Here is a 24,145-nt window from a genome sequence, read left to right as displayed (position 1 = left end):
TGCTATAGTTTAAGTAAGTTGAAAGAGTAGTTTACGTGTAATTTAGAAGTTTTACGTCAAAGTATATTACCTTCAAGACCTTAAGTATTGCACCAAACTTAACAGAATTCTATGAATCGTCGACAATGTTAGCGTCTGTAGATTCCTCACAGCTCACTCCAATCTTTATTTATATATAAAATAATATTAATAAAACATATATATTTTTTATTGATTTAAAGCTGATCGTTTATTCGTACGTGAAGCTACAGACTTCTGCTAAGAACATTGACTAAGGAAGGATCCAGAGGACATGCTAAGCTGCCAACATCAATTAAAGGAAAACAAAACGCATTTTCAATGTGAAGCGCCTAGTTCACAATAAAATAAAAAGCCTCTACTGTCCTCGAGAAGCCTTTGTTAAAGATGCTGTTACCCCATAATCCTTCCCTTCTTCCTCCGCACTCCCTCCCTCCACCCCCTCCAAAAAAAGGAGCAGTTTGTCCCCGGGCTGACGAGAGAGACCATTTGAAAGCAGGTCGGCAAAGGTTACCGTGGGAAACGTGGAGCACAGCAAAAATAGACAAAAATAAGCTTGCTTTTAATTATTTTTTATTAAGAGACTTGATGCTATTAAATGCCCCAGATACATTCACCCTATAGTTCCCAATTAGACTTGACAGTTGCATTACCAACAATAAATATAGCAAAGGGCTGGCCCCCGGGCCAGGAAAAACCCCTAACTATGACCCCCTCATGTTTAATAATGAAAACAAGCATGCACACACACACACTCCCTCTCTCACACACCGTCCCTCTCTCCCTTCCTCCAGTACACAGACCATCCCTCCCTCTCTACACTCCTGTTAGTCTTGCTCTCTCACACACACCTTCCCCGTCTCTCTCTTCCGCTCTTTCAAACACAGCTACAGTGCCTTCAGAAAGTAGTCATACCCCTTGACTTTTTACACATTTTGAGTCACTGAACTACACATAGTACCACATAACATCAAAGTGGAGTGATGCTTTTAGACATTTTTACAAATGAATTCAAAATGAAAGCTGAAACGTCAATAAGTATTCAACCCCTTTGTTATCGCGAGCCTAAATAAGTTCAGGAGTAAAACTTTGCTAAACAATTCACATACTAAGTCGCATGGACTCTGTATGCAATTAGTGTTTAACATGATTATTAAATTAAATGACCACCCCATCTCTGTACCCCACACATACACCAATTACAGTTGAAGTCGGAAGTTTACATACACTTATGTTGGAGTCATTAAAACACATTTTTCAATCACTCCACAAATTTCTTGTTAACAAACAATAGTTTTGGCAAGTCGGTTAAGACATCTACTTTGTGCATGACACAAGTAATTTTTCCAATAATTGTTTACAGACAGATTATTTCACTTATAATTCACTGTATCACAATTCCAGTGGGTCAGAAGATTACATACACTAAGTTGACTGTGCCTTTAAACAGCTTGGAAAATTCCAGAAAATGATGTCATGGCTTTAGAAGCTTCTGATAAGCTAATTGACATCATATGAGTCAATTGGAGGTGTACCTGTGGATGTATTTCAAGGCCTACCTTCAAACTCAGTGCCTCTTTGCTTGACATCATTGGAAAAGAAGTATAACGCAAGTATAGTATAAACGCAAGTATAAACACCATGGGACCACGCAGCCGCCGTACCGCTCAGGAAGGAGACGTGTTCTGTCTCCTAGAGATGAACGTACTATGGTGTGAAAAGTGCAAATCAATCCCAGAACAACAGCAAAGGACCTTGTGAAGATGCTGGAGGAAACCGGTACAAAAGTATCTATATCCACAGTATAACGAGTCCTGTATCGACCTAGCCTGAAAGGCCGCTCAGCAAGGAAGAAGCCACTGCTCCAAAACTGTCATAAAAAAGCCAGACTACGGTTTGCAACTGCACATGGGGACAAAGATCATACTTTTTGGAGAAATGTCCTCTGGTCTGATGAAACAAAAATAGAACTGTTTGGCCATAATGACCATTGTTATGTTTGGAGGAAAAAGGGGGACGCTTGCAAGCCGAAGAACACCATCCCAACTGTGACGCACGGGGGTGGCAGCATCATGTTGTGGGGGTGCTTTGCTGCAGGAGGGACTGGTGCACTTCACAAAATAGATGGCATCATGAGGCAGGAAAATGATGTGGATATATTGAAGCAACATGTCAAGACATCAGCCAGAAAGTTAAAGCTTGGATGCAAATGGGTCTTCCAAATGGACAATGACCACAAGCATGCTTCCAAAGTTGTGGCAAAATGGCTTAAGGACAACAAAGTCAAGGTATTGGAGTGGCCATCACAAAGCCCTGACCTCATTCCTGTAGAAAATTTGTGGGCAGAACTGAAAAAGCGTGTGTGAGCAAGGAGGCCTACAAACCTGACTCAGTTACACCAGCTCTGTCAGGAGGAATGGGCCAAAATTCACCCAACTTATTGTGGGAAGCTTGTAGAAGGCTACCCAAAACGTTTGACCCAAGTTAAACAATTTAAAGGCAATGCTACCAAATACTAATTGAGTATATGTAAACTTCTGACCCACTGGGAATGTGATGAAAGAAATAAAAGCTGAATAAATCATTCTCTCTACTATTATTCTGACATTTCACATTCTTAAAATAAAGTGATGATCCTAACTGACTTAAGACCGGGAATTTTTACTAGGATTAAATGTCAGGAATTGTGAAAAACTGAGTTTAAATGTAATTAGTTAAGGTGTATGTAAACTTCCGACTTCAACTGTATCGGTAAGGTCCCTCAGTCGAGCAGTGAATGTCAAGCACAGATTCAACCACAAAGACCAATGCCTCACAAAGAACGGCACCTATTGGTAGATAAAAAAACAAAAAAAAACAGACATTGAATATCCCTTTGAGCATGGTGAAGTTATTAATTACACTTTGGATGGTGTATCAATACACCCAGTCACTACAAAGATACAAGCGTCCTTCTTAACTCAATTCCCAGAGGAAGGAAAGCGCTCAGGGATTTCAGCATGAGGCCAATGAAGTTTTTATAACAGTTACAAATTTTAATGGCTGTGATAGGAGATGAGGTAACGATTTACTTTGACTAGATATCCATAATGCATTTATTACACGTCTATAAGAATTGACGTGTAATAAACGTGTTATAACAGGTCCCAACCACATTATTAAAGGCTAATGAAGATACAGGCATCCTTCCTAACTCAGATTAAGAATAGATTAGGAATCACTGGCCACTGTAAGGAAATGAAACACTAGCCACTTTAATCATGTCTCTGTATCTTGCATTAGTCATCTCATATGTGTAAACTGCACTCCACACTATTCTACGGTATCTTAGTCACTTTAATTGTTTCTAAATATTGCATCACCCATCTCATATGTATATACTGTACTCTATACTATGCCACTGTAACTTAGTCCAATGACGTTCTGACATATATGTATATGTGTTCTTAATCCATTCCTTACTTAGATTTATGTGTATTTTGGGTATATGTTGTGAAACTGTTAGTTATAACTTGTTAGATATTACTGCACTGTCGGAGCTAGAAGCACAAGCATTTCACGACACCCGCAATAACATCTGCTAAACACGTGTATGTGACCAATACATTTGATTTGATTTTGAAATATACTAATAGCATCTGTAGCGCATTCATGTCATGCTATGGAAAAACTCATATTTAGGTATCTTAATAGCTGCATCCTTACAATGACAGCGTAGTGTCAGTATGGCTGTTGTCATTATGGCCATACCAGTGTTTGTGAATATGTTAAAAGGCCAAACGATGTTTTGAAAATGGTGCTGATATATAAGTTAGCCTGTACCAGCCCCATTTCCCCTACCTGCCGGTATAGACGGATTGGTTGTTTTGCAACAAAACCAAGGCGTGCTCAACTATGGGGAAAAACAGATGGGGTCATCCAGAAACACAACAAAACAGGCTGACTTCTGCCCCCATGGATGAGCGCACATCGTTTTCGTGAGGTTGTCAGCTAACCCATCTATAGCTGTGACTTACCTTCTTTTCTTCTTCTCACTGAGGTCAGTGGTGCATGAAGATCCAAAGAAGGTTGAAATGTTACGGATCAAATCATGTACAGTGCATTCAGAAAGTATTCAGGCCCCTTGACTTGTTCCACATTTTGTTACCTTACAGCCTTATTCTTAAATAACATTTAAAAATATTTTCCTCAGCAATCTACACACAACACCCCATAATGACAAAGCGTAAACAGGTTTTTAGATTTGTTTGCTAATTTATTAAGAACACTAAACAGAAATACCTTATTTATTTAGTATTCAGACCCTTTGATATGAGACTCGAAATTGAGCTCAGGTGCATTCTGTTTCCATTGATCATCCTTGAGATGTTTCTACAACTTGATTGGAGTCCACCTGTGGTAAATTCAATTGATTGGATGTGATTTGGAAAGACACACGCCTGTCTATATAAGGTCCCACAGTTGACAGTACATGTCAGAGCAAAAACCAAGCCATGAGGACGAAGGAATTGTCCGTAGAGCTCCGAGACAGGATTGTGTCGAGACACAGATCTGGGAAGGGTACCAAAAACTTTCTGCTGCAATGAAGGTCCACAAGAACAAAGTGGCCTCCATCGTTCTTAAATGGAAGACGTTTGGAACCACCAAGACTCTTCCTAGTGGTGGCTGCCCGGGTAAACTGAGCAATCGATGGAGAAGGGCGGTGGGAGGTGACCAAGAACCTGATGGTCACTCTGACAGAGCTCTAGAGTTCCTCTGTGGAGATGGGAGAACCTTCCAGAAGGACATCCATTTGCAGCACTCTACCAATCAGGCCTTTATGGTAGAGCGGCCAGACGGAAGCCACTCCTCAGTAAAAGGCACATGACAGCCCGCTTGGAGTTCGCCAACATGCACCGAAAGACTCTCAGAAACAAGATTCTCTGGTCTGATGAAACCAAAAACTCTTTGGCCTGAATGCCAAGTATCAAGTTGGCAGGAAACCTGGCACCATCCCTACGGTGAAGCATGGTGGTGGCAGCATCATGCTGTGGGGATGTTTTTCAGCGGCAGGGACTGGGAGACTAGTCAGGATCGAGGCAAAGATGAACGGAGCAAAGTATAGAGAGATCCTTGATGAAAACCTGCTCCAGAGCGCTCAGGACCTCAGACTGGGGTTGAAGGTTTACCTTCCAACAGGACAACGACTCTAAGCACACAGCCAAGACAACGCAGGAATGGCTTCGGGACAAGTCTCTGAATGTCCTTGAGTGGCCCAGCCAGAGCCCGGACCTGAACCCGATCAAACATCTCTGGAGAGACCTGAAAATAGCTGTGCAGCAACGCTCCCCATCCAACCTGACAGAGCTTGAGAGGATCTGCAGAGAAGAATAGGAGAAACTCTCCAAATACAGGTGTGCCAAGCTTATAGCGTCATTCCCAAGAAGACTCGATGCTGTAATCGCTGCCAAAGGTGCTTCAACAAAGTAGAGTAAAGGGTCTGAATAGTTATGTAAATCTAATATTTGCTCAAATAAAAAACAGTTTTTGCTTTGTCATTATGGGGTATTGTGTGTAGATTGATGAGGGATAAATAACGATTTAATACATGTTAGAATAAGGCTGTAATGTAACAAAATGTGGAAAAAGTCAAGGGGTCTGAATACTTTCCGAAGGCACTGTAGTTGAGGGTAGAGGTCGAGCGATTATGATTTTTCAACGCCGATACCAATTATAGGAGGACCAAAAAAAGCAGATACCGATTAATCGGACGATTTTTATATATATATTTGTAATAATGACAATTACAACAATACTGAATGAACAATGAACACTTTTGTTTTAACTTAATATAATACATAAATAAAATCAATTTAGTCTCAAATAAATAATGAAACATGTTCAATTTGGTTTAAATAATGCAAAAACACAGTGTTGGAGAAGAAAGTAAAAGTGCAATATGTGCCATGTAAAAAAGCTTGCTCAGAACATGAGAAAATATGAAAGCTGGTGGTTCCTTTTAACATGAGTCTTCAATATTCCCAGTTAAGAAGTTTTAGGTTGTAGTTTTATAGGAATTATGACGTGTCCACTATTTCCCTCTATATCAGTTGTACTTCATATACCTTTGACTATTGGATGTTCTTAAAGGCACTTTAGTATTGCCAGCCTAATCTCGGGAGTTGATAGGCTCGAAGTCACTGTGCTTCAAGCATTGCTAAGCATCAAGCATTGCTAAGCATCAAGCATTGTTAAGCGCAGTAGAGTGCTGTTTGAATGAATGCTTATGAGCCTCCTGCTGCCTACCACCGCGCAGTCACACTGCTCTATCAAATATCAAATCATAGACTTAATTATAATATTATAAACACAGAGATACGAGCCTTTGGTCATTAATATGGTCAAATCCGGAAACTATAATTTCATCGAACCGGTGGCAACCCTAAGTCTAAATATTGCTGTTACATTGCACCACCTTCAATGTTATGTCAAAATTATGTCAAATTCTGGCAAATTAATTACGGTCTTCACACAGTTCGCAACGAGCCAGGCGGCCCAAAGTGTTGCATATACCCTGACTCTGAACGCAAGACTGAACGCAAGAGAAGTGACACAATTTCCCTAGTTAATATTGCCTGCTAACATGAATTTCTTTTAACTGAATATGCAGGTTTAAAAAAATATAGTTCTGTGTATTGATTTTAAGAAAGGCATTGATGTTTATGGTTAGGTACATTTGTGAAACGATTGTGCTTTTTTCGCGAATGCACTTTAGTTAAATCATCACCAGTTTGGCGAAGTTGAAGTAGGCTGTGATTCGATGATAAATTAACAGGCACCGCATTGATTATATGCAGCGCAGGACAAGCTAGTTATCTTACAAAAAACATGGTTGATGATCTTACTAAGATAAATTTAATGCTAGCTAGCAACTTACCTTGGCTCCTTGCAGCCACAAGGTCCTTTTGATGTTGCACTCGCATATCAGGTGGTCAGCCTGCCACGCAACTTCCTCGTGGATTGCAATGTAATCGGCCATAATCGGCATCCAAAAAGGCCGATTACCAGGATGTTATGAAAACTTGAAATCGGCCCTAATTAAATTGGCCATGCCGATTAATCGGTCGACCTCTAGTTGAGGGTCATATCATAACCCATTAAAGTTGGTCAAACTCATCTATAAGGCACAGATGAAGGGTCTATGTAGGAATTCTATACAAAGTTAAGTCAAATCTATTTTTCCATTCATAAAGCATTTATAGCTAAGCACTGTGCAGTTTGCCACTGATCTATAACGCCAAAATTAAAAATCTACGTATGAATTTTATGCAGTCAATGTACTGTCATTTCTATTTTCCCATTCATAAAGCAATTATAAATCATTTATAAACATGCCTCACTTACATAAAAGAATACGGACCCAACACAGAATGTTATTGGAAAGATTAACATTTTATTTCAATTTTCCAGATGTAACGTTAGCTAGCTAGCACAGAAAACAATTGCTGAGCACATCGTCAAAGAATCAATCCTACTATTGACATTTTTCTGTTGAACTTTTTTAATAGATTTACCAAAGATTCATATTCAAAGCATTGAAATTCAATTTTCCATTTCAGACTTATAGCTAGCAATTAACCAGTATAGAGATCTCTCTAATGCCCAAAAAGCTCAGATTCAAACTCCCATTAAAAACTCTGCAAGCATCAAAATAAGCTCGTTGATCACTAATATGGAGTTTCGCTGAGCAACTATCTTTATTTACTCCCGTTATGGCTGATATGTACTGTACCTCCAAACAAGGTCTAAATAAAAAGCAACCTAAAAAATATATATTTGGCATCGCCAATGTAAATCACTGATTATAGCCTCACACAGGTCGGAAGTCTACAACACTCAATAGCTCAATACATTGCGGAAGACTCATTATTTTGGTTGTTTGTACATTTTTATTTACACCTTTATTGGAAATACATACCGCCCGTACAAGGAGAAAATATAGATAGTTGCTCAGCGAAACTCCATATTTGGTGATCAATGATTGCAGAGCTGGTGAATGGGAGTTTGAGTCAGAGCTTTCTGGGCGTTAGAGAGGTATTTAAACGTGAGGTCACCAGGAAGTGACATTACGATGATCTCTCACCTGCTCCTCCTTCCTGTGGCTGTGCAGCCAAAATAGAAAGAACATTGTGATGTTTTTGTCTCTTAATTTGTCCTGTTGTTAATGGTTCGTAATGTGCAAAAGTACAACGTAAGTCTTAAGCTACTGGGATAGCTACCATTGTTAACTAAATGTTTTATGAGTTTCATGACGATTCTGTAATGTTTAGAGAGCGAGTTGGAAATGGTGTTGACATTGCCAGGGGCTTAGCTAGCTGCTAGCGGTAAAAGCTAGCCTTACCATTGTGTTAGTACGTTTTACTCACTAAAATACTGTAGTTATTGCTAGCTATGAGTCTGAAATTTGGAATTTTATTTGAATGCATTGAATATGAATCTTTGTTAAACGTATTCAAGAAAAGTTCAACTGAAAAATGTCCTCAGCAATGGTTTTATGTGCTAACCTTACATCTGGAAAATAATATGTTCATATTTTCTGTAACATTGTGTTGTGTTACTGTTTTTTTTTATAAGTGAGGCATATTTATGAATGCTTACTGAATATGAAAATAGAAATGACAGTACATTGACTGCAAAGACCATTAATATTGCTGTTGTAGATCAGTGGCAAACTGCACAATTACAGTTGAAGTCGGAGGTTTACATACACCTTTGCCAAATACAGTTAAACTCAGTTTTTCACAATTCCTGACATTTAATCCTAGTAAAAATTCCCTGTCTTAGGTCAGCTAGGATCTTTATTTTAAGAATGTGTGATGTCAGAATAATAGTAGAGAGAATTATTTATTTCAGCTTTCATTTCTTTCATCACATTCCCAGTGGGTCAGAAGTTTACATACACTCAATTAGTATTTGGTAGCATTGCCTTTAACATGTTTAACTTGGGTCAAACGTTTCGGGTAGCCTTCTACAAGCTTCCCACAATAAGTTGGGTGAATTTTGGCCCATTCCTCCATGACAAAGCTGGTGTAACTGAGTCAGGTTTGTAGGCCTCCTTGCTCACACATGCTTTTTCAGTTCCGCCCACAAATCTTCTACGAGATTGAGGTCAGGGCTTTGTGATGGCCACTCCAATACCTTGACTTTGTTGTCCTTAAGCCATTTTTGTCCTTAAGCCACAACTTTGGAAGCATGCTTGTGGTCATTGTCCATTTGGAAGACCCATTTGCGACAAAGCTTTAACTTCCTGACTGATGTCTTGAGATGTTGCTTCAATATATCCACATAATTTTCCTGCCTCATGATGCCATCTATTTTGTGAAGTGCACCAGTCCCTCCTGCAGCAAAGCACCCCCACAACATGATGCTGCCACCCCCGTGCTTCACATTGGGATGGTGTTCTTCGGCTTGCAAGCGTCCCCCTTTTTCCTCCAAACATAACGATGGTCATTATGGCCAAACAGTTCTATTTTTGTTTCATCAGACCAGAGGACATTTCCTAAAAGTACGATCTTTGTCCCCATGTGCAGTTGCAAACAATAGTCTGGCTTTTTTATGGCAGTTTTGGAGCAGTGGCTTCTTCCTTGCTGAGCGGCCTTTCAGGTTATGTCGATATACGACTCGTTTTACTGTGGATATAAATACTTTTGTACCGGTTTCCTCCAGCATCTTCACAAGGTCCTTTGTTGTTGTTCTGGGATTGATTTGCACTTTTCACACCAAAGTACGTTCATCTCTAGGAGACAGAACACGTCTCCTTCCTGAGCGGTATGACGGCTGCGTGGTCCCATGGTGTTTATACTTGCGTACTATTGTTTGTACAGATGAACGTGGTACCTTCAGGCGTTTGGAAATTTCTCCCAAGGATGAACCAGACTTGTAGAGGTCTACAATTTGTTTTCTGAGGACTTGGCTGAATTCTTTTGATTTTCCCATGATGTCAAGCAAGGAGGCACTGTGTTTGAAGGTAGGCCTTGAAATATATCCACAGGTACACCTCCAATTGACTCAAATGATGTCAATTAGCACATCAGAAGCTTCTAAAGCCATGACATCATTTTCTGGAATTTTCCAAGCTGTTTAAAGGCACAGTCAACTTAGTGTATGTAATCTTCTGACCCACTGGAATTGTGATACAGTGAATTATAAGTGAAATAATCTGTCTGTAAACAATTGTTGAAAAAATGACACAAAGTAGATGTCCTAACCGACTTGCCAAAACTATAGTTTGTTAACAAGAAATGTGTGGAGTGGTTGAAAAACGAGTTTTAATGACTCCAACCTAAGTGTATGTAAACTTCCGACTTCAACTATAATTACCATGAAGTGCTTCGCTATAAATGTTTCATGAATGAGAACATTTACTTTACTTTAACTACATGTGTGCATTATAGACCAGTACGACCAACTTAACTGTGATGTGGAGGGCTGTTAATGAGTTATGACCCTCAACTACACGATTTGATCCGTAAAATTGACCCTGAGGATTCAACCCTGTGGGAATCTTCATGCACCATTGACCTTAGTGAGAAGAAGGAGCAGGAGGTGGGGGAAATGGGGCTGGTACAGGCTAACTTATATATCAGCATGATTTTCAAAACGTGGTTTGGCCTTTTGGCATATTCAGTAACACTGGTATGGCCATAATGACAACAGCCATAATGACACTACGCTGTCATTGTAAGGATGCATCTATTAAGATACACAAATATGAGCTGTTGCATAGCATGACATGAATGTGCTATACATATGCTACGGATATATTTAATTAACCTAATGCGGATCATTACAGCTGATCATAACACATCAGCTTCTGGTCATTCTGAAATAACCCCTTTGTCTCGAGTTCTCTCCTCTCGTCTTTAAACCTGTTATAACACGTTCATGAAATGCTTATAGATGTGTAACACATGCGTTATGATATGGAGAGGAAAAGTTAATCGTGACCAATAACTGAGGATGGATCAACAACATTGTAGTTACTCCACAATACTAACCTAAATGACAGAGTGAAAGGGAAGCCTGTACAGAAGAAATACTTATTCCAAAATATGCATCTTGTTTGCAATAAGGCACTAAAGTAATGCTGCAAAAAATGTGGCAAAGAAATACATTTTTTGTCCTAAATACAAAGTGTTATGTTTGGGTCAAATCCAACACATCCCTGAGTACCACGCCTCACAATTTCAAGTATGGTGGTGGCTGCATCATGTTATCGGTATGCCTGTCATCGCAAAGGACTAGGGAGTTTTTTTTAGGATCAAAAGTAACGGAATAGAACTAAGCACAGGCAAAATCCTATAGGAAAATCTGTTTCAGTCTGCTTTCCAACAGATACTGGGAGACAATTGTACCTTTCAGCAGGACAATAACCTAAAACACAAGGCCAAATGTACACTGGAGTTGCTTACCAAGATGCCAATAAATGTTTTGATACATTTTTGACTTAAATCGCTTAAATCGCAATGATCAACATCCAACTTGACAGAGCTTGAAGAACTTTAAAAAGACTAATGGGATGTTTTTTTTATTTTTATTTTTTTACAATCCAGGTCTGCAAAACTCTGAGATTACCCAGAAAGAATCAGAGCTGTAATATATATATATATATATATATATATATAAAAAATCTTCCACTTTGACATGAGTATTTTGTGTAGATCATTGACATACAACTACAATTAAATCTATTTTAATTCCACTTTGTAACACAACAAAATGTGATGTGTGAATACTTTCTGAAGGCACAGTACATTTAGCACAGGCCAGAATTCACAGTGCATCTCAGTGGCTTACAATCACATCAACTTTGAAATAACGTATTTCCGGACAGTATATGCTTTGAGGGTTTATTGGGAAAATGACTGACTGAGGTGTTGGTGAAACAAAAATATAACAGAAAAACACAATTCAGTAAAAACTGTCATGTAGTAAGTCAAAATATGATCACAGGTTTTTACAGTATTCTCCAATGTAAATAGTACTAAGGAGGACTTCTCAAGGCAAGGATTAAGACAAGTGTAGAACGACCAGGTAATGGTAAGATCAAGGTTTGGCCCCGCCCCACTGTTTGATATGAATCAAGATGAACTGCTGATCTGGATCTTTCCCCACATTGAGCTCCAGTCAAACAGTTAAAGGGGAATAAACCCCTCTAACTCATTGTTGAATTGTCTGTCAAAGTGCTCACCTCTCTCACTCAGGGAGAGCAAAGATAGCGCTACAACTATGTTATGCAGCTCCCCACTCACTGCAGCGCTAGATAGAACTTTGTGGAATAACACAAATCTACAAAAATATGAAACTTTTGGTCACAGCGAATATACTAAATTCGGGAAGCCCAATCAATTGTGAGATATGTCTTAAACATTTTATGTGATCATTTTGGGTAGCAGATTCATCATTTGACCTTTTCTGACATCTCTGCCAAGCAAAGATGAAAGGAGTCAACCTGATCCCGCCTCCCACTTTTAACCATGCAACCCCATTGGACATCATTCCACCTGCCAATTCACATTGCCCATCTTCCATCTCTGACTGTAGGCTACATCAGTTGTTGCATGGTGTGATCAGATCATTACGGCAAAATATATGTACAAATATATATACTAAAATGAGAGGGAAAGACTAGTGAGTGTGAAACATAACGTCCACTTCATTGGATGACACATATGGACTATACGGCTAATTTATGGAAGAAATGTTTAATTAAATTGTAACTTTACTATAGCAGCCAGCTGACAGAGAACCTATCCTTGTAAAATAATTTCCGTTGCAGATATAATAGATAGCCTAGGTACTGATGCATGCATCTATCGAAATGTGATTTATGCTCACTTTTCATTGGGGTAGATCAAATATGCTATTATTACATTTATTATTAGCCCACATTTACATTTTCTAAATCGGTAGATTTCTAAATGATGCAAGCAAATGTAATAATGTAGGCTAATTTAAAAAAATGTAAAAGTATTCTTGTATGTTTTCAGCCTGGAAGAACTCGAGCCTGGTAAAAACCTTATAGCCTACTGCGCAATATATTCCAAAATACACCAGTGACATCATTTAGGAGGTAAAGGTTGTGAGAACAGTGTTTCTGATCAGATCAACAACTATCTTCTAATGTATTCGTGTGGCTATGCCATCTTTAGAGCACAGCATTTTCTGCTTGGTGTACAGTGCATTGAACATGAGAAATGAAATCGGCTACTCCCTAGGTCCGATGATGCTTCTGACGATAAAGTAAAAGGTGTGTTTAGTTGGGTTACGTGCTAAAGTCTGACGCAGGCGATTTTGAAAATTGCCAGTGTGTTGTGTTTATGAGGAGTCCCCTCGTGTGCGTGTTGCTGCTTGAGCAGTAACCTTCCCAAATTTTGTATGATCACTGTTAACTAAAGTTGATTCTTTTCGTATTTTTCATCAAAGTTCTATCTAGCGCTGCAGTGAGTGAGCGGCTGCATGACCTGGTGACGTAGCTCTCGCTCTACCTCACTGTCCCTGACTGAGAGAGGTGAACACTTTGACAGACAGCCCAACAATCAGTCAGAGGGGTTCCGTTATTCCCCTTTAAGGGCCCTTTTCCAGTTCTCTGACAACCACTCTGAAGATCAGAAGTGACGTCTGCTTTGAAGCTGTGACACTTTGTCTGGGCAAGCCCCACGTCGGTCTGTTGACTTAACAAGTGGTTCTGACCCTACTACTCCAAACCATTTTAGCAACAACTTTTCAGTACTTTCATTCCCTCTAGTTTTTAAGAAAGGAGAAAAAAACTACTTAATAAAATGGAAAAACAGACCGTTCAGGGGAAAAAGCACGAGATGCCCAACGTGGCGTTAGAGAGTACCTGTACAGTAAGCACATCACCACTATCGTGCAGTCCATTGACACACAAACACACACGCTCACGCTCACACACGAACACACTGCTGTACTTCAATCCTAGAGTTTCCCGGTGGCAAAGGCCCCTTCCTGAAACTGAGGGACGAAGCTCTTGAAGTACACTCTGCAGAGAAAGATAGACAGATAGATGGATAGAGAGAGCGAGAAAGAGAGCAATAAAAGTAATTTAGACCGATGCAGATTTACTGGAAGTGCACCAGTACTTATCTGACCATAAAAGCAAAGCACCGGTTTTCCGACTTTCCTTGGAGACCCGGCGATATAAACAAAGACAATGACATATCTATTCCATGTAACTATCAACTTTGGGACAAAACCTCTGCTGTTATAGTTAAGCACTCCTGTTCTGTTCAAAGTAAGCATGGTCAACTGGAGATAAAGCCATTAAACCACAAACAGGGTTAACTGGTTCATGTTAAAAAAATAAAAAAAGGTAGAGTAGGATAAAGTTGGGAGAGCCATACATTCAGAAATCATATCACATTTATTTTTTGCATACAAATCTTCACCACGGTGTGCGTAGTGATATGTCTTTTCGATGAAAGCGATTAGGTGGTCGTACTGTTATTGTGATTGTTAGTGTGACAGGGATTTTTTGGGGGCTTTTCGTGTAAGCATTATTATCCCAGATGAGTTGGTCCAAAGATGGTGGCAGGTTCAACAGCTTTGCAAGTTTCTTGCTAACTAGTCGATTACGAGGCCGAAACAAATAAATTCAATTTTTATCATTATCATCCTGTATTATGGATAATTATACACTAAGTGTACAAGACATTAGGAAACAGACTGACCAGGTAAAAGCTATGATCCCTTATTGACGTCACTTGTTAAATCCACTTCAATCAGTGTAGATGAAAGGGAGGAGACGAGTTAAAGAAGGATTTTTAAGCCTTGAGACAATTGAGACGTGGATTGTGTATCTTTGCCATTCAAATGGACATGGACATGACAAAAGTTCCTTTGAACGGGGTATAGTAGTAGGTGCCAGGCACAACGGTTTGAGTGTGTCAACAACTGCAACATTGCTGGGTTTTTCACGCTCAACAGTTTCCCGTGTGTATCAAGAATGGTCCACCACCCAAAGGACATCCAGCCAACTTAACACAACTGTGGAAAGCGAGTCAACATGGGCCAGCATCCCTGTGGAACGCTTTTGACATCTTGTAGACTCCATGCCCCGACAAATTGAGGCTGTTCTGAGGGCAAAAGCGGGTGCAACTCAATATTAGGAAGTTGTTCCTAACGTAAAAGTGCACTCAGTGTAAGTCATTATTATATGGTATAGTGGGTCAAATGGTCATTGTTGTCCAGTATGCTACGGGGTGAACCAAGCATCACCTACATACAGATCTAGGATCAGCTTCCCCCCCCCCCCCCCCCAATCCTAACCATTAGTGGGGAATGCAAAACTGACTGTCTTACTTGGCTCTCTTGGCCATCTCGTTGCCGTCCCAGCGAGGGCTGTAAGGGTAGGACTTCTGCACCTGCGAGTACAGCTGCCCACTAATGGTGAAGTGGTACACAGACTGGAATGTCAGAGTGGGCTGGTCCCGCGGGAAGTACAGAGGGAGGTCCACTGGAGGAGAGGGGAGAAGGGGAGAGACAGAGTGAGAGAAAGAGATAGTGAGAGAGAAAGAGGTGATGTGGGGTTGAATGTAGGAAAGAAGTGTGTGTGTGTGTGTGTGTGTGTGTGTGTGTGTGTGTGTGTGTGTGTGTGTGTGTGTGTGTGTGTGTGTGTGTGTTTATGTGTAACTCACCATGGACAAGGAAACAGAAGTCTTTCCACATGAGGAGAAGAGTGAGCTTGGTGAATCCTTCTGCATCGTACTCCACCACCCCCCTGCAAAAAGCATGCACACACACACGCACGTACACCTTTCTTATATAGACAATGTAATGTCTATACTACAAATGTGCTTGCTTAGAAGAATGTAGCACTGTCTATACATGCTCCTAACAACTTAATGGGTAAAGCTTTTTTATTTGATTTTTTCTTATTTATTTTTTATTAACCTAAACAACTTCTCAGCAAAGCAGAGCCTTCTTCAAATGTAGGGGCTTTCCAACCCTGAAGAAGGCACTGCGTTGCCGAAACGTTGGTTAGATTTACACATTCAATTGGTGGGGGCAATGTTCCCTGTAAATATTTTCGGCACTGAGCAAATTTCAGGTATGCTGAGTACAAACTTGAACGTTGTCAAAATTCTGTGCAACTTCCAGCGCGCGTTTACTGTGAACACCGAGGCTGTACCGGCTTTAAGTTACAGCTTTAACAGTGGCCATGTATGCTACTGTGGCTATTTGATCATAATGTAGGTCTTCCAGAGTGGCGAACCATCAGAAACAATGAAGAAAATGCATTTCATAACATTTTAAACATGGAAATAGTAGCAGCCAATGTGTGGTGTTAAATGTAGGCCTACATTCCATGAGACATGCAGGGCTTGACATTAACCTGTTTATCCACTTGTCATTCAGACAAGGAAGTGACTGAAGAATGTTGTTTTGTTGTTTGATGCAAGAAAACACTTCACAAAATAAAATGTTTTATTATTTCCATACCATTATTACAGAGAATCAGACAAATTATGCCAACCTCTGCCTATTGCTACTTAGCTTATTCAAGCCTGTCTCAAAATACAATGCTGCCCCTTTAAGTAAAAAAAAAAAAAAAAGCTATTAACCAGACTCGCTTTTAAAAGATGTCTAGAAATGTTCATGTTTTGTGCCCTTGTAGGAAGCAATCCCTCCCCTATCTCTGACTACAAAGGATCTACAACTAGGCTAATAACTCACTAAATAGCAAAGGATATGAACAAAATGTGCACACGAGGCTACATGCAGCTCTCGCTTTGATCTCAAAACAAGTGCATCCGCATCTACTCACGACCGATTCATGCTGTAAACACAGTCCAGTTCAAAGTAAATGGCACAGATCCATAAATCCCACAGATCCATATACGGCAAAAGAGTACGGACTGAGTTGTGCATGTCAATGCAATAGAAGCATACTCCGATGTGTTCTGACTACAACAAAATCTCTTGCATAGTTAATTTTGTTTCAGTATGCTGCATTGAACGTGGCTAATATTGCGTTGATTTAACCACAATTGCCACAGTAAAGGGAAATGTTGATAGTGTTAACAGGGAAAACTCTAGAATAGTGGTCACCAACCTTTTCTGAGTCGAGATCAAATGCAAGCCGATATCTACTGCTCAGATGTTTTTTTAATATGATTTAAAAAACGTAAGCCTAACCAATTCAAAACAGTACTGTAACAATGAGGTTTGTGCAGTAAGCTATAGGCCCAATACATTATCACAGCATAATGGCTGTGGTTATATGATCACACCGGTAATAGATGCGTTGTTGTATTACTTGTGAAGCACAGCTGAGTGAGCATACATTTAAATGTTTTGCTTTTTATTTGACTGGGCTGATGGTGCCTGCATCTGATGATCAGTGTCAGCAGAGGGAGAGAGCAGAAGACTGAGGGTCTGCCTCAACATCCCCCCGCTCTCCCTTTCCTCCACTGACATCGTGTTTCCATTGATCATCCTTGAAATGTTTCTACAACTTGATTGGAGTCCACCTGCGGTAACTCAAATTGATTGGACATGATTTGGAAAGGCACACACCTGTCTATATAAGGTCCTGAAGTTGACAGTGCATGTCAGAGCAAAAACCAAGTATTGAGGTCGTAGGAATTGTCCGTAGAGCTCCGAGACAGGATTGTGTCGAGGCACCGATCTGGGGAAGGGTACCAAAAGAATTCTGCAGCATTGAAGGTCCCCAAGAACACAATGGCCTCCATCATTCTTAAACGGAAGACGTTTGGAACCACCAAGATCCTTCCTAGAACTGGCTGCCCGGCCAAACTGAGCAATCGGGGGTGAAGGGGCTTGGTCAGGGAGTTGACCAAGAACCCGATGGTCACTCTGGCAGAACGCCAGAGTTCCTCTGTAGAGATGGGAGAACCTTACAAAAGGACAACCATCTCTGCAGCACTCCACCAATCAGGCCTTTATGGTAGGGTGGCCAGACGGAAGCCACTTCTCAGTAAAAGGCACATGACAGCCCGCTTGGAGTTTGCCAAAAGGCACCTAAAGGTCTCTCAGACCATGAGAAACAAGATTCTCTGGTCTGATGAAGCCAAGATGGAACTCTTTGGCCTGAAAGCCAAGTGTCACATTTGGAGGTAACCTGGCACCATGGTGGTGAAGCATGGTGGTGGCAGCATCATGCTGTGGGGATGTTTTTCAGCGGCAGGGACTGGGAGTCTTGTCAGGATTGAGTGAAAGATGAACGGAGCAAAGTACAGAGAGATCCTTGATGAAAACCTGCTTCAGAGCGCTCAGATTGGGGGTGAAGGTTCACCTTCCCGACAGGCCAATAGCACACAGCCAAGACAATGCAGGAGTGACTTGCGGACAAGTCTCTGAATGTCCTTGAGTGGCCCAGCCAGAGCCCGGACTTAAACCCGATCAAACATCTCTGGAAAGACCTGAAAATAGCTTTGCAGCAACGCTCCCCTTCCAACCTGACAGAGCTTGAGAGTATATGCGGAGAAGAATGGGAGAAACTCTCCAAATACAAGTGTGCCCAGCTTGTAGCGTCATACCCAAGAAGACTTGATGCTGTAATTGCTCCCACAGGTGCTTCAACAAAGTACTGAGTAAAGGGTCTGAATACATATGTAAATGTGATACTTCAGTTTTTTTCTCGCATACATGGGCGCACACACGCACAGACATACCGCAGACTCACATTCCAAAGTGACTGAGAAAGGCAGCAATGTATTCTCTCCTCTTGTGGTAGCCTTGAATGACATACTGCACCTGAGGAGGGAGGGAGGGAGATACATTAATACCTACTTGATTACCAGGCAAATACCAGCTGAAACAGAACTGTACAATACTAAAACGTAACTTTTGGGGTTGGCATCTTGAAAAGTTAAGCCAACCTAATACACAGGAAATAACATACTTTTTATTTCACACATTTTTCATTGTATCATTTTCAATGTAAATCACTTCCTCAATTGAGCGACTTGAATTCAAATTGACCAAGGCTGACCCTGGCTAGTACATACAACCTCTCAAGAAGACGAGACCATATCATTCGGGCATCAAACAATACTCCGACATTATACGTCAGCGTTTTTAATGAGTGCAGATATCAAAGAGCTGAGATGTCAAACTATAAAGTGTAAAAAAACTTACCCCGCGTTTTCACTCGGGGTAAGTCGCCAACCCCGAGTGACCCCTTAGTGACGCTAATAAGCATGATGGCCGTGACAGTTTTGTGACACAAACAATCAGGGATTTATATTAATACGGTCACCTCCAAAATTATTGGCACCCTTGACAAAGACGAGCAAAAAAGACAGTACAAAATAAATAACATAAGTACTGAGCTATATTTTGTATACTCAACAAAAGGTATACTAATACATATGCTCAGAGAAAGATATTGTTCAAAAAGGCAATACCTTCCCCCTCAAAAAGATAGGTGTTATTGGCACCCTTGTAAATTCAGCAAAACGTCCCTTTTTCAGGACCCTGTCTTTCAAAGATAATTTGTAAAAATCCAAATAACTTCACAGATCTTCATCGTAAAGGGTTTAAACAATTAATGAACATGCACCTGTGGAACAGTCGTTAAGACACTAACAGCTTACAGACGGTAGGCAATTAAGGTCACAGCTATGAAAATTTAGGACACCAAAACAGGCCTTTCTACTGACTCTGAAAAACACCAAAAGAAAGATGCCCAGGGTCCCTGCTCATCTGCGTGAACGTGCCTTAGGCCATGCTGCAAGGAGGCATGAGGACTGCAGATGTGGCCAGGGCAATACATTGCAATGTCTGTACTGTGAGACGGCTAAGACAGCGCTACAGGACGGACAGCTGATCGTCCTCGCAGTGGCAGACCACATCTGCACAGGATCGGTACATCCGAACATTACACCTGCGGGACAGGTACAGGATGGCAACAACAACGGCCCGAGTTACACCAGGAACGCACAATCCCTTCATCAGTGCTCAGACTGTCCGCAATAGACTGAGAGAGGCTGGACTGAGGGCTTGTAGGCCTGTTGTAAGGCAGGTGCTCACCAGACATCACTGGCAACAACGGGGCACAATGGGCACAAACCCACCGTCGCTGGACCAGACAGGACTGGCAAAAACGTCTGACACCTGTTGGATCGGAGGGTGAGGGCTAGAGCCATTCACCCCAGAAATGTCCGGGAACTTGCAGGTGCCTTGGTGGAAGAGTGGGGTAACATCTCACAGCAAGAACTGGCAAATCTGGTGCAGTTCATGAGGAAGAGATGCACTGCAGTACTTAATGCAGCTGGTGGCCACACCAGATACTGACTGTTACTTTTCTTACTGACTGTTACTTAATTTTGACCCCCCCTTTGTTCAGGGACACATTATTCCATTTCTGTTAGTCACATGTCTGTGGAACTTGTTCAGTTTATGTCTCAGTTGTTGAATCTTGTTATGTTCATACAAATATTTACGCATGTTAAGTTTGCTGAAAATAAACGCAGTTGACAGTGAGAGGACGTTTCTTTTTTTGCTGAGTTTATATCAGTTTATATATCTGCTTTAAGTCTGGTTTTGAGGTGGGGCTCTGTTAGAGCATGGGGTGGTTGGAGGGGGTTTGATTTGGTAGGGGATCCGTGTGTTTTCTGCCCTCTACCTGTTCTGTCTTATCTGTATAATCATAAAAAATATTGGCCGCCGTTTTCAATACTTTGTGCACCCTCACCTTGCAAAGATAACGGCACTGAACCTTTTTATATAATGGATTATGAGATTGGAGAACACATTGGGAGGAATCTCAAACCATTCGTCCGTATAGAATCTTACCAGATCCTTGATATCCTTCGGTCTGCGCTTATGGACTGCCCTCTTCAATTCAAACCAGGTTTTCAATGGGTTTTAGTCCAGAGATGGCCATGCAAAATGTTGATTCTGTGGTCAATTGACAATTTCTTTGTGGATTTTGATGTGTGCCTGGGGTCATTGTCTTGCGGAAGAGTTCCGCCTCATGGCAGAGGCGATTACATTTTCAGCAAACATTTAATGGTACTTAGTAGAGTTCATGATGCCGTTGACCTTAAGAAGGGCCCCAGAACCAGTGTAAGCAAAACAGCCACCATATTTTACAGTAGGTATGGAGTTATTTTCTGCATTTGCATCCTCCTTTCAACGCCTAACTCACCGTGGTATACGTGGCCAAAGACCTCTATTTTCCTCTCATCTAATCATAGCACCCGATTCCAATCCAAGTGCCAATGCCGTTTAGCAAACTCCATGCATTTACATTTGGTGGCTGCTCACAATAAAAGCTTTTTTCTGTCAACCCTTCCAACGAGCCTATTGGCATAGAGGTAGTGTCTAATTGTAGATTTGGAGACCCCAAGATTCGACCAAGTTCTGTAATTCTCCAAATGTGGCCCCTTGGAATTTTGTTTGCCTTCCGAACCATCTTCACTGTACGTGGGGACAAGATACACTTGAGTAGTTTATATAGGATGGCTTCTGTCAAACTATCAAAAAAATAGTATGATTTATGAGGGGGGCGAGACTTACGCATAGGATGTAAATATCACACCCACTGTTCTGAGTAGCTGGGGCTTCACACTAGGATGTAAATATCACACCCACTGTTCTGAGTAGCTGGGGCTTCACACTAGGATGTAAATATCACACCCACTGTTCTGAGTAGCTGGGGCTTCACACTAGGATGTAAATATCACACCCACTGTTCTGAGTACCTGGGTCTTCACACTAGGATGTAAATATCACACCCACTGTTCTGAGTAGCTGGGGCTTCACACTAGGATGTAAATATCACAACCACTGTTCTGAGTAGCTGGGGCTTCACACTAGGATGTAAATATCACACCCACTGTTCTGAGTGACTTTGTAGGTACTTAGAGTTCAAACCATGTTGCATGTCCAAGACTCACAGTTGAAGACACCTTCCTGAGTTATTGGAGTGACAATGGCTTGTTTTTAACCCTAAAACTAAAAAAACATACTATTTCTTGTGATGGTACTTAACCTCTAAAAGTCGAAGCCTTTGAGGAGGGGGTGGGGTTCTACTAAGCTAACGTATGGATCATTTAGCTATTTGATTTAGAATTTTAGGACCCCTGTAAGTATCAACAAAAAAATATGCAAAAACGATTTGATCAAATATTGAATTTGGCCTTTACTACTTATAGCCCATAGAATTGGATAACACATTCATAAATGTAAAACAGACAGTCAAAAAATACATCCCAAGGAATAAGGTTTTGAAGTGTCTGTCCTATAATCTAGGCAATATATGAAAGCTCAGGAAATATTTTTGTTTCTTGGACACATATTTAACCCACATTTTTTATTGGCACAAAACTACCTCCATACTTCCATAATTAAAAAAAAACTGGTACCGGGTTACCTTCATACAAATCCTGAGCCATTTATGGGGGTCGTAGAGCAGAACACCATTGTGTTCGTGAGAATCTCATCTTTCCATAGAGTTATATTAGTAGGCCAAACGGTTCGGACGCTACACATCGGTGGTACTGACTTTAGACGAGTCCCTTGGGGCTTGTGGGGGATCAAAGAGCGAAACAGAGAACACCCTCGTGTTCGTGAGTGTCTCATCTTTCCAGAGTGGTCATTTTGGTGTGTAGGCAAAACCGTTCGGGCGCAACAGATGTTTTCATGAGAAGACCGATTTTCAGGATGTCTCATGGTCTGACAAACACTCTCTAGCTGCAACTGACAGATTTTGAAGGGGATTTTTAAAATTATGTTACTTAGATTGACAGGTGCATCAATCGACTCTTAAGGATTACATTTATTTCCACATGCAGTGTGTCTGCATCACTGTGTGTGTGGACCTGGTGTGAGGGGCTTGTTGTGATCCTGGGGGTAGTGTATTGGGCTATATGTAAGACAAAAGACTTTCGATCAAGTAGAGTCCTTGGTCAAACGTGGGACAACGATGTGTTTTGCTCTTGATCAGGGGTAATGTATTAGGCTATTTGGTGACCCAAAGGGCTATTGTGACTTTGATCAAGCTTGTGGGGTGGAGAGAAGGGCGGTTTGGTTGGGCATGTGGAAACTGTTTTGAATGGGAAGTTTGAAATGTGCTTTGAAAATGTGCTTCGAGATTTGAAACATGAGCCATTTCGATGATCTGATTTGATTTATGTGCTTAGAGTGGTGAAAATGTTCCACTAAAGTGATTGAAAAAAAAGGTCTAACTTCCAAGGCTCAGTGAAGTCCAGGCAACTGCTTATTGATTCTCCACTGGGCCAGATTTGAATGCACTGGAAGGCCCAACCAGTTTTTTAGGCATGCAAACAAGCCATTACCACTCCAATAAGTCAGGAAAGTGCCTCCAACTGTGAATCTCGGACATGTACCTTTTCCAAACAGAATTAAATGAACCCTGCATGTTTTAAATTCACAGCTCGTGTTATTAATAAAACAATTATTTGAAGCAACTAAGCCATTTTAGAGTTGAACTGTCCAGACCCACATCACCAGCCCCTGCCCCACTAATACACACAAACCCCTCTCCTGACTAGCCCATCACAACTTCAAGCATTCTCACTGGTTAAGGAAAATGGACAATGGGGTATAGTTGTCATGCTCAAACACGGAACCTCCATTCTAACTAAACCATCACATCAACAGCCCCTTGATCAACAGTCTCTGTCACCCCACCAACACCTTTCACAACATGTCTGCACACAGACACTAGGACCCTTCCTCACATTCACAATACTGTAATCAGAACAGTGGGGTGTGATTACATAAAACACACGGTAAAAATAAATAACAAGGGTGTCATTCACATCCTGATGTGAAGCACTGGCCACTCAGAACAATGGAGGGGATATTTAAGGTGCGTTATTGCTATTATAGACTGGTTACCGCGTTGCGTCCTGGGTAAGAACAGCCCTTAGCCGTGGTATATTGGCCATATATCACAATCCCCAAGGTGCCCTATTGCTATTATAAACTGGTTACCAATATAATTAGAGAAGTAAAAATAAATGTTTTGTCATTCCCGTGGAATACGGTCTGATATACCACGGCTGTCAGCCAATCAGCATTTAGGGCTCGAACCACCCAGTTTATAATTACATACAGCACGTGGATGTGATAT

General features: G+C 41.0%; 1 protein-coding gene across 1 annotated transcript in view; it reads right to left on the bottom strand.

The window, feature by feature from the left end:
* Positions 1-11,892: 11,892 nt before the first annotated feature.
* The window catches only part of babam2 (BRISC and BRCA1 A complex member 2), a 200,496-nt gene continuing 188,243 nt past the window's right edge, over positions 11,893-24,145 (bottom strand). Inside the window, exons 9-12 of the mRNA XM_038967050.1 lie at positions 18,725-18,795; positions 15,714-15,796; positions 15,379-15,532; positions 11,893-14,059 (exon numbers count right to left, since the gene is read on the bottom strand). Of these exons, the coding sequence (XP_038822978.1) occupies positions 13,996-14,059; positions 15,379-15,532; positions 15,714-15,796; positions 18,725-18,795 (372 nt within the window). The 3' untranslated portion in view covers positions 11,893-13,995. The remainder of the gene's footprint in view (positions 14,060-15,378; positions 15,533-15,713; positions 15,797-18,724; positions 18,796-24,145) is intronic.

This window comes from Salvelinus namaycush, chromosome 28 (genome assembly GCF_016432855.1).
Source record: "Salvelinus namaycush isolate Seneca chromosome 28, SaNama_1.0, whole genome shotgun sequence".
NCBI classification, from domain to species: Eukaryota; Metazoa; Chordata; class Actinopteri; order Salmoniformes; family Salmonidae; genus Salvelinus; species Salvelinus namaycush.
This window is presented reverse-complemented; position numbering and strand designations above follow the sequence as displayed.